Source organism: Gopherus evgoodei, chromosome 24 (genome assembly GCF_007399415.2).
Source record: "Gopherus evgoodei ecotype Sinaloan lineage chromosome 24, rGopEvg1_v1.p, whole genome shotgun sequence".
Lineage (NCBI taxonomy): Eukaryota > Metazoa > Chordata > Testudines > Testudinidae > Gopherus > Gopherus evgoodei.
In genome coordinates, this window is record NC_044345.1 from 11,576,704 (window position 1) to 11,590,888 (window position 14,185).

Sequence of the window (14,185 nt, forward strand, 5' to 3'; positions counted from 1 at the left end):
AGGCACCTGGGAGAAGGTAGCCTGCTCCATTCTGCAGTACCACTGGGCAGTGCCATCTGGAGAGGTGGTGGCAGGTTTAAATGGTGCTGAGCAGAGACACAAGCCCATTGACGATGTCAAGGCCGCCCCCTGCACATTGCCATCCGAACGCTGGCAGAACCAGCTCCATGGGTTAAAGATCCTTTGCTGACAGGACAGAGTCTCACTGATACCCCAGGCCCGTCTATCCAGGGGCCCAAGACCACACAAGTGGGCTCTTAGTTCCCCACCACAGCTCCATGACCCTGGGAAGTGCAGCACAGGGGAGCCCCAGCCCTGGCATTGCCATAACCTGGCTGTTTTACTCAGCGTGGGAGTGGGAAGAGCGAGAGAGAGACCCAGAACAAACTCTGGGGAAGGGCCAGGGGAGCAGAGTGGAAGAGTGGAGACAGCAGTAGAGACCTGGCCAGGGAGGCCCTAAGGGCAGGCCTGGGCACATCTCCCCAGTGCTGATGCCATTTGACATTGGCCTCCTCTTACGTTCCTGCATCTCACAGACCAAGCCCCTGGCTACAGGACACTTTGTAAGCCTGCTCACTGCACAGCAACCCCAAGCTCCCAGGGCCCCATCAATAGCACCTGCCTTCAGCTCCCTCTGCAGGCTGGGGCCCAGTGCCCTATGGCCTGGTTCCCCCAGCACACCCCTGCTGAGTGCCCAGTCCACCAACTCCTTGGGCCATGCTGCCGGCGTCTGGGCAGGCTTCATGTTTCAGTGGATTCCAGGGGAGCTACTGGTGCAGAGCCTATGGGCAAACATTCCTCAAGGAGCATCTGCAGCACCTTGCCCTGCCTGGGAGCAGGGGCACCTGGCTCTTCTCAGAGCCAAGCCAACCACCTCTCCCAGCCCCCAACTGATTTCTCCACTGCCCATGTGTCTGGCCGTCACACAGTGCTGCAGGCCGGGAGCCCAGCTCAGGCTGGGATCATTGGCCCAAAAGCAGAACCAGGAAGGAACAGGTCCCTGGAAGGGAAGCAGCTAAACTCAACAAGGAGGCAGGCGCAGCAGAGTGGCTCTAGCAAGGTCTAGGCAGGAGGAGTCAATATCCTGGGGTCAGACCCTGACCTCCAATGAGTGGGTAGCCCAGCCACCTAGGACAGCTGGGAGACTGCTGCTGCAGCTGGGAGGAGGTGAGGCAGGCATGTGGCCCCCATTGTTAGGGCTGACAGAGAAGCAGGGAGGCAGATGGAGTTGGAGCTAGCTGAGTGGAAGAGGCAGGGATCAGGAAGGGGGAGTGATGGTGGGCTGGGATCAAGGAGTGGGTCCATGGGATGGGATGGGATGGGATGGAAAGGGGGAGTGATGGGGTCTGTGGATTGGGATCAGGGAGGGAAAGTGATGGGGTCCATGGGGTAGAACAGGGAGCAATTGGTTCTGTGGGGTGCAATCAGGGACGGGGAATGATGGGGTCCCTGGATGGGGAGGGCAGTCTGGGACATGCTATGATGCTGCCAGTCACTCTCATGGGAAGCATCTTCCTGGCCTGGGAGGGTCTCACCTGCTTTGACCTAGGAGCTCTTTAGAGCTGAGCTAACCTAGGGATGGTCCGGCTGCTGAATTGCCACCGAAGAATAAAGTGGTGCGGTAGAGTTGCCACCGAAGTGCCACCAATTGCTGCTTTTTTTTTCCCCCTCTCTTTGTCAGTTGGGGTGGCAAAAAAACTGGAGCTGGCCCTGGGCAGAAGTGCTGGAGCCAAGAGGTTCAGTCCCAGGAGACAGCAGGGCCATATGGCCAACCCTGAAGGAAGAGGTTCCTGCCAGACACTGTTCCAAAGCTAGGGGTGCAGCACGGATCTGTGACAATGGTACACCCCCAGCAGCAGTGGGGAGCAGTGGATGGTGCACACCCACTAGCAGTACCAGACCACAGGGGACAGAAAGCAGTAGACAGTACTCAGCCAGCAGCAGTACCAGGGTGCTGGGGGTGGGGAGAAGTAGACGTACTCACGCACCAGGAGTGCCAGGGCCAAGGCACAGGTCTGGGGAGCCGTGGATGGTAAACACTCAGCAGCACTGAGTGTCCCAGATCCACAAGACTAGTGCTGTGCCCCCTCCCTCTTCCTTCAGAGTCAGCCATGCGGCCTCACCACCTCCTGAACCTTTGGGCTCCAGAACTCCTGCTCCACACCATGAGCTCTGCTCAGTGAGTCCAACTGAGACAGACTCCTGGGAGAGACTTGTCCACTCTGCAGGGACTAATGTTCCCCTGCCAGTATTTAGAGTGATCCTCACAGAGCACTGTCGGGTTTATTAGTCAGCCGCAATAGAGCACTGGCAGTCCATAAGTTAGAACAGACAGAGGCAGATTAAAGCATGAACCGTGCTGGTCAGCCCAGATATCCCATGCTCAGTCTGTCTGACCTCCTTAGTCAGTCGCCAGGTGAGAGCCCCTGATTCCTTCCAGCAGCCAACCCTTACCTCCCACCTCCCACATCCTTTGTTGTCAAGCTGGGCTTTTTGCTCAGTTTTCCTGCTGACAAGTGGGGAAATCCCTCTCCCTGTAGGTCCTTAGTTACTAGGTGTCCATGTCCTGATGATTGGCTTCACCATTGTCTTCTCCGATTCTCCTTTACTTGGGGGTGGCCTCAGCCAGTCCTTTCTAATGGCCCATCCCAGCTCAGACAGCTAGGCAACATTCAAACTGATGTTTCTTAGCCTGCCCTGAGAACATTGCTGCTCCAGCATCAACTTCCTGGACATCACAGTCAGTTTCAACAATGGAACCCAACAGAAAACTACAGACAAGAAACAGATCCAGTAATCACCCCAAGCACACCAAGAAATCCTTTATCTACAGCCAGGCCCTCAGATACTGAGGAATATGCTCGAAGGAGGAAGCCTAGGACACACACCTTAACACATGTAAAACTGCCTTCACCAAACAAGGACACTCCACCAGAGAAGTAGATCACAGCCTGGAATGGGCCACCAAAATACCACAAGAGAACCTGCTTCAATATAGGGAACAAAACCTTCAGAGCGCACATCCCTAGTTGTCACCTATCATCGCACACTGGAACCCAGATGAGGTATCATTAAACAGTTACAACCTATACTCAATGGCAAAGTTCCTGCTAAGTTTTTTTTACATCCACGTGCAGAATAAATTTTGTTATGTGCACCATATGAGGTGATGTATGGTGGGGGTGGGGCCAAAGGATTCAGAGTATGGGAGGGGGCTCAGGGCTAGGGCAGAGAGTTGGGATGCAGGGGTGAGGGCTCTGGCGTGGGGCCAAGGATGAGGGGTTCAGAGTGTTGGAGGGGGCTCAGGGCTGGGGCAGAGGGTTGAGGTGCAGGGGGGTGAGGGTTCTGGCTGGAGATGCAGGCTCTGGGGGGGCAGGGATGAGGGGTTTGGGGTGCAGGCTGCCCCAGGCCTGCAGTGGGGAGAGAGGACTCCCCCCACCCCTCTCTTGCTGCAGCAGCCCGGGACTGGGGGAGAGCACCTCTGCCCGCCGCGTAGCCCTTAACAGCCTGCTGAATAGCTGCACAACTTAGAGGGAACTTAGCTCAATGGGGATGTTATGGGTCATGGCTCCTCTCCTACCTTCTTCCCTGCAGAAACTGCGCAGACTCTAGTTCTTGTTCCTTCATTTTAAGTTCCCTCCACCATTTCTACAGCAATTCCTGTGCAACAGTCTCTTTGCAGCACCAACAGCCCTTTTGCCCTCTCCCCAGGACCTGTGGGGTACAAGTGTCTCCTTCCCCTGAGACCTCAGTGTAGCTGGTTTCAACTAGCCCAGGTCTCCTCTCTCTTTCCCGTCCCCATGGGACTTCCTTCCTGCCTCCTTGTCTGCCCAGCCAGATGGTCTAATTATCTTCCACAGCTTTCTCAAGGGGAACTAATGAACATCGGAGTGATCAAAGGACAGACTCACCTGTGTACCCTGCACTCTGTCACGCGCCTCCACCCTTGCCTACCACTGACGTTCCTTCTGCCTCTGGCCCGCCCTTCTATAGAGGAAGTGCCAGGTACCTCTTTCCTGTGCTCACCCCCAGGGTGATTATCCCCCCTCCACCTACAGAAGTCACATTTTGTGGGAGGGGGACACCCCCATGATTCTGTTTTGACCACTGGTCTTCACACCAAGGGCAACTCAAGGGTTTAACTCCTCCTTATCACTCTCTTTGCTTTGGAGTGGGGTCTGTCCTGCCCCCTCCTGATGTTTTTCCTCTGTGCACTCTTGCTCTCCTAGTCCTACCCACTTACCTTGGGGCTCCTGTTCTCTAGGCCCTGGCAGCGAACCTTCGGCCCATCCCACTCTGGTATGTCCTGCCTTCCCCTTTCACCTAATGTCCACTGGGCCAATTCCTCCTCTTTTCCGCTTGGGAACATTTGTTTCCCTTTGCCATCCTCAGCTTATATCATGTTGTCTAGGGTTCTTCTGCTCCTCTACTTCATGCCCTTTCTCCATCTTTGCCCAATTCCTTTCTGCCATGGACCCCAACTAGCTGCTTTCCTCTTAAAGGGGAAGGGACTCCAGTCCATCCCTAACACCACCAGATGTGGCAGCCTATCCACAACCCCAACTTATTTCCACCTGAACTCTCCCCAGACCTTCAGGGGAATCTCGGCCAATGGGCAAAGCTTTCTCTCCCCATGATGCACTCCAAACTCAGCCTGTCTCTGGGAAAGATCCAGTGTGGCTTTACCACATCTTTCCTAGCCAGCGAACATCCTGATACAGTGTCCACTAGGCCCTTCTCCCATCCCCTCCCCACCTTCATCGAGACAGTTGGCATTTTCCTTTGTCGCAGGTCCCAGTCCAATCACAACATTATGCCACTTCACACTCCATAGATGGCAGTCTATTTTTATAGGTTCTTTCTCCCACATTGGTAACAGGTAATTTCCAGCCTCCCTGGAGTGAGTTCTCTGTAGGCTTCATCCCTACCACTTCTCCAACTCTCTTTCCTAGCTCAAGCCTGTTAAACAAATGCGCCCCCTTGCAGGGAAAATCTGCTTCCTCAAACGCTTCTGTGAGTTTGACCGCTGCCTCCAGGATTGTGGGTTGGTGCCTCCTCACCAAGACACGGGTGTTCTCTGGAATGCCTTGTAGAAACTGCTTCAGGATTATGGAGTCCATGACTTCACCCACAGTCTGCATGCCTGGCTTCAATCAGATGGTAGCCCAATCAGTTAACCTTTGGGCACATGTCCTGGCCCATACATCTCCAGCCTATCTAACAGCCCAAAGCATCTGCCAATATTTCTCTGTAGACAGTCCCACTGGGACGAGCATGGCTGCCTTAATGACATCAAAGTCCTTGGTCTGTTTGTCACCCAAGGCCATGCAGGCCACTTGAGCTCCCCGCCAAATTGGATGCTAACTGGGGGGTGGGGCGCCACATTCCTCTGTCCCAGTCAACTCCCATTGCTACCCTCTCAAATGTCATTACAAAATCATTAGGGTCAGCAGCAGGCCCCATTTTACACAGGCCGACCCCCAGGCTCCGGTTACCGTTCCCCGTACCAAGACTCACCAGTGTCTGAAGCAACTGCTGCTGCACTTGTGCTTGCTCCCTGATAAATTTCTGCAAGCTCCTCTGTTGCTTTGCTTGCCAGGCCAGCAAGGATTGTCTTTACAGCTGGTGTGCCTGTTGGAAAGATTGCATGCTCTGTTGCAGCTTCTTCTGCTGGTCCACCAACCACTGCAGAGTCTGCTCCATTGTACGGGCACCAGATATTTGCAGCAGCCTCCCCAGAATCTCTCAATTGCCACAACTGGGGGAGTCAAGATCCCGGACAAGCCCCCACGTGTCACGGGGCATGGCTCCTCTCCTACTTTCTTCCCCGCAGAAACTGCATGGACTCCAGTGGTTGTGCCTTCACCAAACCCTTTTATTATAAGTTTCCTCCACCATTTCTACAGCAATCCCTGTGCAACAGTCCATTTACAGCACCAGCAGCACTTCTGGTCCCGAAGGGAACAAGATCTCTTGCCCCTGTGGTCTCAGTGTAACTGGGCTCAACTGGCTCTTGTCTGGTCTGGTCCTGTCCCATCTTGTCTCCCTCTCCGCCCCCCATGGGACTTCCTTCTTGGCTTCCCATCCCATCCATCCAGCCAGTCCGATTCTTAATTACCTCCCTAAGCTTTCTAAAGGAGAACTAATTTACATTGGGTGATCAGAGTGCAGGCTCACCTGTTCTCACCCTGCACTGTCATAGGGGACCACAGCCTGAAAGAAGTCTTTCCTAAACCCCCTCTTCTGGCCTTCAAACAACCCAACTGCCTCACCAACTCATCATCAGAAGCAAGCTCCCCAAAGACCAGGACCCACCAGTGGCATCAGATCCTCCCAGAACAACAGATACAAAATTTGCAGACGTATCATCACTGCTATGATGATCAGTAGCTCCCGCAACATACCTTTCAAGATCCATAGATCCTAGAAGAGCTATCCCAACACGTGGTGTACCTCATCCAGTGCACTAAATGCTCCAATAACAACTTTGAGGGTGAAATGAGACAAATCACTGTGCTCTCAAATGAACTCACACTGAAAAACGCTAAAAGACAAAAACACCATAGCAACCTGTGGGCAAATGCTTCGAAAAGCGATCACTCTAACCTGGCCTCTCAGTTCTCATCCTCAAAGGAAACCTGCACAACACCTTCAAAAGATAAGCCTAGAAGCTTAAATTCATAAGTTTGCTAGACATTAAAAATCATGGACTTAATAAAGACACTGGATTTATGGCTTATGACACACACCTTTTTTGTCCTATAACTGCAGTAGTGTTAATGAACCACTTTACCTTGAATGGTCGCTTAGAATATGTGTTAAATCCTTATGCTAAATAATCGGTTCCAATGTATACTTAGCTGTGCCACTCTGAGAACTTTTCCCAGATCTGAAGAAGAGCTCCGTGTTAGTCTCTCTCACCAACTGAAGTTGGTCCAATAAAAGATTTTACCTCACCCACCCTGTCTCTCTGAGAGCAAACAGTCCTTTCTCCCTGCACTCGGTAACCATGTGAAAAAGATATGGGAAACTGATTCACACATAGGAGTTATAAAAATACAGAAAATTCCCACTTTGTCATGCAGAGCCAAGGCACTGGGGACAGGGAGCCGTAGATGGACAGTACCCCATACAGCAACTGTATCTGGGCCAGGGTGCTGGGCATGGGAAGCAATGGACAGCACACACCCAGCAACTGTACCAGATGAGGGGGCACAGAGCTGCTGATGGTTTCTTCCCCCCTCTCAATAGCCCAGAGACATGGGAATCACCAGACTGCATGAGACCCCACCCATACAACCCTGGCTCCCAATGTGAGACAAGCCATGGCTGCTTTGGAGGAATGTACAAGTCATAGGTGCCGACTCTGTGGGTGCTCCGAGGCTGGAGAACCCATGGGAAAAAATGGTGGATGCTTAGCACCCACCGGCAGCCCTCCATCAATGCCTCTCCCTCCCCCTAGTGCCTCCTGCCTGCCAGTGGGTCCCGCCAATCAGCACCTACCCCTCCCTCCTGGTGCCTACTGCCTGCTGCAGATCAGCTGCGGTGGAGGGGGTGAAGCAAAGGCACAGCACGCTTAGGGGAGAGGGCAGAACTGAGCAGAGAAAAGGCCAGATGGGAAGAGGTGGGGCAGGGTCGAGTTGAGGCATTGGGGGAAGGAGTAGAGTGGGGGTGGGGCCTGGGCAGAGTCACAGGGGGAGCATCCCCCAGCAGATTAGAAACTCGGCACCTATGGTGCGAGTTCCACACAGTGACCAGTGCTAGGCTTGCATGCCCCAGCTAGTATGGTCATGGCAGACCCACAGTGTAGTTAACTACATACATTAAATACCCCTGCTGGAAAGTTGCAATGTAACACTGCTTTAGTACTTACAACTCAAAATAATAACTCACAAGAACCCCAAAACAGGAAGAGAAAGCAGCTGCTCCCTCAGAGACACACAACTCCCCCTCCCCCACTAATATAGGCTGCCAGGCCGCAACTGCATGTTTCCCTACTCACTCTTGTCACACTTCTCTGACCTCCTTGAATCCCTTGCTGGGATGGGGTGATCAGTGCATCACAGTATCCAAGTGAGGCTGCACTACTGATTTATAGAATGGCGATAAAATATTCCATCATTCTCCATCTCATCCCTTATACATGTCCTTTGCCTTTTTGGACTTTGGAAAAATGTCTCACTTGGCCTGTCAATAATGATGCCCAGGTCTTTTCCATGAACTATTACAGTTAATTTAGATCCCAGGGAGGAGTATAAGCAATTCAAACATTGCCCTCCAACGTCCATTACTTTGCATTTATCAACACTGAACTTCCTCTGCCACCAGGTAGCCCTTTCACATGGCTTGGTTAGGTCCATGCGAAGTTCCTCACACTCTGCTCTGGACAGTGAATGGACAGCACAATGGCAGATGGGAGCAATAAGGGAATTGGATAACGAACTTACTGCACCAATGGCAGGAATTTTGGGAAAGTCACAGAGGGCAGGGCAAATATCGTGGACAGCTGGAGGGAAGCAAATGCATTGTAGTACTGATCTTCACAGAAGGGAGCAAGAATCTATCCTGGAAATTAACACCTGACAGTCTCACTCTTCCATCACCCCATATAAAATAATGGCTGGAACACTGACAACCATCACTAAACATCTAGAGGGGAATGGAATCGAGCAGTAAGTTGCTTTGAGGAATAAATCTTGACACACACACAGCTGATCGTTTTTGTTTACATGCATTTTACAAAGGGAAAGGATGAAGACAAAACAGAAGACATCAGCTATGGATTTTAGCAAAGAATTTGACATGGTGTCTCCTAAATCCTGTGCTTATAATTAATTCAAATTGGCTGGGGAATGAAAACTGCAGCCAAGACAGAAAACTAGCTGCAGGGCTATAAACAAAGAGCAGTGCTAACCTCCCTAGTATCACTGGGCACTACCATGACCATTGCTAGACCTGGTCTCTTCCTAGGGTTGCCAATTTGGTTTGGATGTATTCCTGTAGGTTTCATCATGTGACACGATCTTTAATTAAAGATTAATCTTTAATTCCTGGAGACGCCAAGTCAATCCTGGAGGATTGGCAACCCTATCTTTTCCTGGATCTGGGTGGATAATATGCAACGTGGATACTAAACTGGGAGGAACTGCTGGCACCTGAAGGACAAAGACATAATCCTAGAGATCTGCAGAAGTTGGACATATGGGAAAGACAAACTGGGATTCAGCTTGGGAAATAGTAGGTCTGACGTCTGGGAAATATCCCAGACCCAGATAGTCAGTGGGAAGAAGATGACTGGGCAGCAGGAAAGGGTAAAAGAGCCTGAATAGGGAGGGTGAATAGCAACTCTGAGCATCACAGGGCTGCAAAGAAGGTACTGTGAGTTTGGTCTGTATCCCCAGAGCAGGGAGGGGACGGCCTTCTGTAGAGTGCTTCAGGATATTGTTTCCATCCTGGACACCTCATTGCAAAGATATTGACCAGCTGGATGGAGTGCAGAGAAGAGCAGCAAAGATGCTAGAAGGATTCCTTTATAAGAAAATACAAAAGGAGCTAAACCTGATTATTTGGTGAAACAGTAATTAAGGATGTGTGTGTGTGCATGCACACTAGTATGTATGTGTGTGCTCATCTGTACATGTGCTAGTGTTTGGGCATGTATGCTACACTGTGTGCATGAGTGCGAGATTACAGCTGACAGGACTGTAGTGCACAAAAGGGAGCATAATTTAGGGGGTGTAAGTAGGAGCAATGGGATGAAGTGAACAAAAGGAACGGTGAGCTTCATCTCCAGGAAAACTCTGTGGTAGAGAGATGGATTAGGGCTGGGGAACTGTCTCCCAGGGAAGAGGGGAGTGAGCAAAACCCTGGAAATGTCCTGCATGGAAGGCTGCTGCCCTAGTCCCTGAGCTAATCTCTGGCTCTGATTCACTGGGGCTCTGTACCTTGCAGATGGGATGGCAGAGAGCCCAAGCACAGAAGGAAATATCCCTCATCCATCAGAATCATGCCCCCAGGGAATTCCAGAGCTTTTTGTTCTGTTCTTCCTGCAGAGGAGAGAGAGAGTCCAACCCCCAGGAAGCTGGAGCTGGAGGATGGAGTTTGATTGCTTGCTGGTATGCCCACAGCTCAAGGCACTCTAGGGACAAGGGGTTGGCATGCAGGATGAAGGGGCAGGCAGGTACTTAACTCTTTTGCAGCTGGGGGCAGCACTTCAGGAGAATGACTGCGTGCTAAAACCCTACGGGATAAAACCCTTGATCACCTGGCTAGTGCAAACAAGAAGTGTGGAATCAGAAATCAGTGAACCAGAATTGCTTTGTTAGGAATTAGGCCTAAATGGTGAATAAAATAACAAGGACCTGGGCTATTCCACCAGTAAGATCTGAGGCCTTCTTCTGCAGCCACATTAGGGTAACAGCAGCAGCAGCCGCCATGAGTTAAAAAGCAGAAAGACACATCCTCACATTCCATCTAAATTACATTAAAACAGTGAAATATCAGGCTGTTAAGGAGGCGCTCCTATATTAATCACCAGATAAAGAGACACATCTTAAGATGGTTAAAGAAAACTTTGTTTGACGGCATCTGTCTGGCAAGGAATCACTTATCAACAGTTGTAATTGTGAAATCTATACTTCTTTATTGTTTTTGCCTTTATGGTCCTCACTTCTCTGTTTATCTGTACCGTCTCTGTCCGATTCTTTGACTGTTTCTGTCTGTTGCATAACTAATTTTGCAAGATTTAAATCAGCTAAGGTGGTTGGGGTATGATTGGGTAAAGAATTGTTTTGCAATATGTTGGGATTGGTCAACGAATTATTTTGTAGCACTTTGTTTAAAACGATTGGTTAAGGTACAGCTAAGTAGGACTCAAGTTTAACTATAACAAAAGGGAGTTCTTTGGAACCTAACTTCAGGACACAGGCCAAGATCAGAGCTGCCAGACCTCAACACCCTGCCGACCCTACTGTACAGAAGCTAGAGGAAAAGTTTGTCTGCCTTATTGGGAGTGGTGAGCATTCTGTGCTTAGTGTGAGTATTCAGTTTTTGTAACTGTTAATAAATAGAGGTTAATAATATTACTATATTACTTTGCAAGACTCTTTCACTGGTAAGAGACCCCACAAACCTGCAGAAGATTATGCCCTGAGCCCTAGAAACTGGATATGGGTAGATGCCTTCAGGACCAGCGCTAGTGTTGTTAGTGCCCTAGGAGCAGGGCCATTTCGCCGCCCCGTGCGCTGGTCCGCGGCTCCGGTGAAGCTGCCGCAGACATTCCTGAGGAGGGTCCGCTAGTCCGCGGCTCCGGTGGAGCTGCCGCAGACATTCCTGCGGAGGGTCCGCTGGTCCACGGCTCCAGTGGAGCTGCCGCAGCCGTGCCTGCGGGAGGTCCATCAGAGCCGCGGGAGCAGCGGACCGTCCACAGGAATGCCTGCGGCAGCTCCACTGGAGCCGCGGGACCAGGGGACCCTCTGCAGGCACGACTGCGGCAGGTCTAATGGAGCCGCCTGCCGCCCCCCACCGGCAAAATGCTGCCCCCCAATAATCCTGGCACCCTAGGCGATTGCCTAGGCTGCCTAAATGGAAGCGCCGGCCCTGGATGCCTTTCACCCAGAGCCCTAGGAACTAGTTACAACCTGAGCCCTAGGAAATGGATATGGGTGGCCCTGAGCCCTAGGAACTGGGTAAGGGTGGGAGTGCCTAAATTAACGAGGTTATGCCTTGAGCCCACAGAAAGGTAAGGGTGGGGCCTAGAAAGTGCTGGGCAGGTAACAGGACCCATCACTCCCTTTTTGGGGTCCTCAAAAGAAAACTCTCTGCGGCAAAGTTGGGCGACTCTGACACAACTGACTGAAATACGAGAATGGAGAAAGCTTCACCGTCATGGATGCCATCTCCAGGGACAACAAACCGTCATCATCCTAATCCTGAGAGGTGTCCTGACCAGACTAGGCTGGAGAGAGGGACCCAGATAATATCACCATCTCTACCAGCTCTGGCTAAATCCCAAACTCCACCTGGGATATGAGATTTTGTCTCCCCTTTTCTTCCCTTCTCCCCCACCTCTCATGTGTCCTTCTCCTCTACCTTATTTCTTCCCTTTCCTAGCTTTCTCCTTTTACCTTCTGGCTAATGAGAGTGGCTTAGATTACCAAGACTGTATATTTTGCCACAATGCTGAAAGTCTTTGACCAGAAAAGCAGTTCAAAGCAATGCCCTGAAAAACCAGATGCTGGTACAAGTTTGCCAGGTCTTGGAGCAGCTGATGAGACCTCTGCTGGGCCTGTGTTTCTGCAGCAGTGAGACTGCAAGTGAGAATCAGCACCAGAGACAGAAGCTGCATTTTCTCTTTGCTGATCTTTTCTCTCCTCTCTGGTGTCTGTCTGTCTTGTACAAGGAAATGAGATTGGACTTCAACAACAACAGCAACAATATGAGCTCCAGCCCACTCTTTTCCCCTGAAGAACAGTTATTACCATCTTTAGTGCCATTTAAGAGACTGTTAGACAAGGGGCTTTTCCTTATAGAGACTTCCCCCACTGAACAGAAAGGGAACAAGGGACACTGATACAATGAAAGCCTGACTTCATACTTTACAATGCAAAGGCTTTCACTGTTTTGCCTTCTTTTCTGTATCTTTAATAAAAGGTAAAAGGATGTTTAATGGTTTGCTTGCCCTGGGACTTGTTTAACACTGTTTAATGATTAATGCAGAGCTACTCAGGGAGAACAAGAGGTTTAAATGCCAGCTCCTAAGCGACCAGAAGAGCTAGCAAAGTGTGAGATACAGAAAAGAAGGCAAAACAGTGAAAGCCTTTGTATTGTAAAGTATGGAGCCAGTTATTACCGTCTTTAGCGCCATCTAAGAGACTGTCAGACAAGGGGCTTTTCCTTACAGAGACTTCCCCCAGCTGAACAGAAAGGGAACAAGGGATGCTGATATAATGAAAGCCTGACTTGATTGACTTTCAACACCCATTTGTTCCTTGTTATTGCACTCCAAGCATGGGGAAAAAAGAGTGCTAAACGACCCCCAAAGGGGCCGGGAGGGTAATAAAGCGGTAAGTATAGTGTTTGGCAGCTCTTGGGTCACCTCAGAAATACCTCTTGGCTGGAGGTTGTAGCTGCAACATCGAAACCCGTGAAGAGGGCCCTGGGCGGCGATATCAAAATCTTTGGGCATTTGCTCAGGGGGTCATAAGGTTTCTGAGGGTAGAATTGGGGGGACCTACAGCGTTGGGTGGGCAGTGGAATTTGTGCTTCTGGACAAGTGTATATGCCAAGAGTGGCTCTGGAATCTTTGTGGATATGCAGCGATTCAGCCGTCTTTTGGTTAAAACAATGGGATTCATCGAAAGGGAGGTCTTCAACAGTGCTCTGTACCTCCCTGAGGAAACCAGGGGAATGGAACCAAGACCCCCTAAGCATAACTATGGCTGTAGCCATGGCCCTTGGGGGAGGTATCTGCTGCATCTACCACTGAATGGAGGGCTGTTCTGGCTAGCAGCTTCCCCTCCTCAATAAGCATCTGAAAATGAGTCTGATTGTGTTGTTGCAGGCTATCAGTAAATTCCTTGAATTTACTGTAACTCAGGAAGTCCTACGTGGCTAGTGTGTGTGATAATTCATGATCCTGATTTGAAGGCTAGATGAGGAAAATACCCTGCATCCACACTTGCCCTCCTTATCAGCTGGTGTATATCGAGGGTGCTGTTTGGCTCATTCAGCCGTCACCTGGGCAACTAGGGAGCTTGGAGGAGTGTGAGAACAAAGGGACTCATACCGCTTGGCAGAAACATAGTAACATTTTTCAGCCCTTTTGGGACTAGCCATACATGCGGCAGGGGTGTGCCACGCTGTCTTGGCAGGCTCCAGAATAGTGTCGCTAATTGGCAGTGCAATTCTGCCAAGTCTCTAAGTGTGGAGGATATCAAGCAATTTATGCTGACTGTCCCGGATTTCTTCCAGGGGAATTTGGAGTTTTCCCATGATTCTCCACAACAGTTCCTGAAATTGCCCAAAGTCATCCAGAGAAGGGGATGCTGTAGTCACCGCTTCATCCACAGTTGAAGAGGAAAACCTTGCAAGTTCCTGGGGCACCACCAGGACCAGACTAAGGGGTTCCTCCTCTACCAGTGGTTCCATGCACCTGCTAGAAGGATCCCATGGGAGGAGGCAGGTG

General features: G+C 50.7%; 1 protein-coding gene across 2 annotated transcripts in view; it reads right to left on the bottom strand.

Moving 5' to 3' along the window:
- CADM3 (cell adhesion molecule 3) overlaps positions 1 to 14,185 on the bottom strand; it is a 126,277-nt gene that overhangs the window by 67,492 nt on the left and 44,600 nt on the right. Inside the window, exon 2 of one of the 2 annotated variants that reach the window (XM_030541739.1) lies at positions 5,518 to 5,631. The exons of the other annotated variant lie outside the window; for it this stretch is intronic. Coding sequence (XP_030397599.1) covers positions 5,518 to 5,631 — 114 coding nt within the window. The remainder of the gene's footprint in view (positions 1 to 5,517; positions 5,632 to 14,185) is intronic. 2 annotated transcript variants of the gene reach the window in all.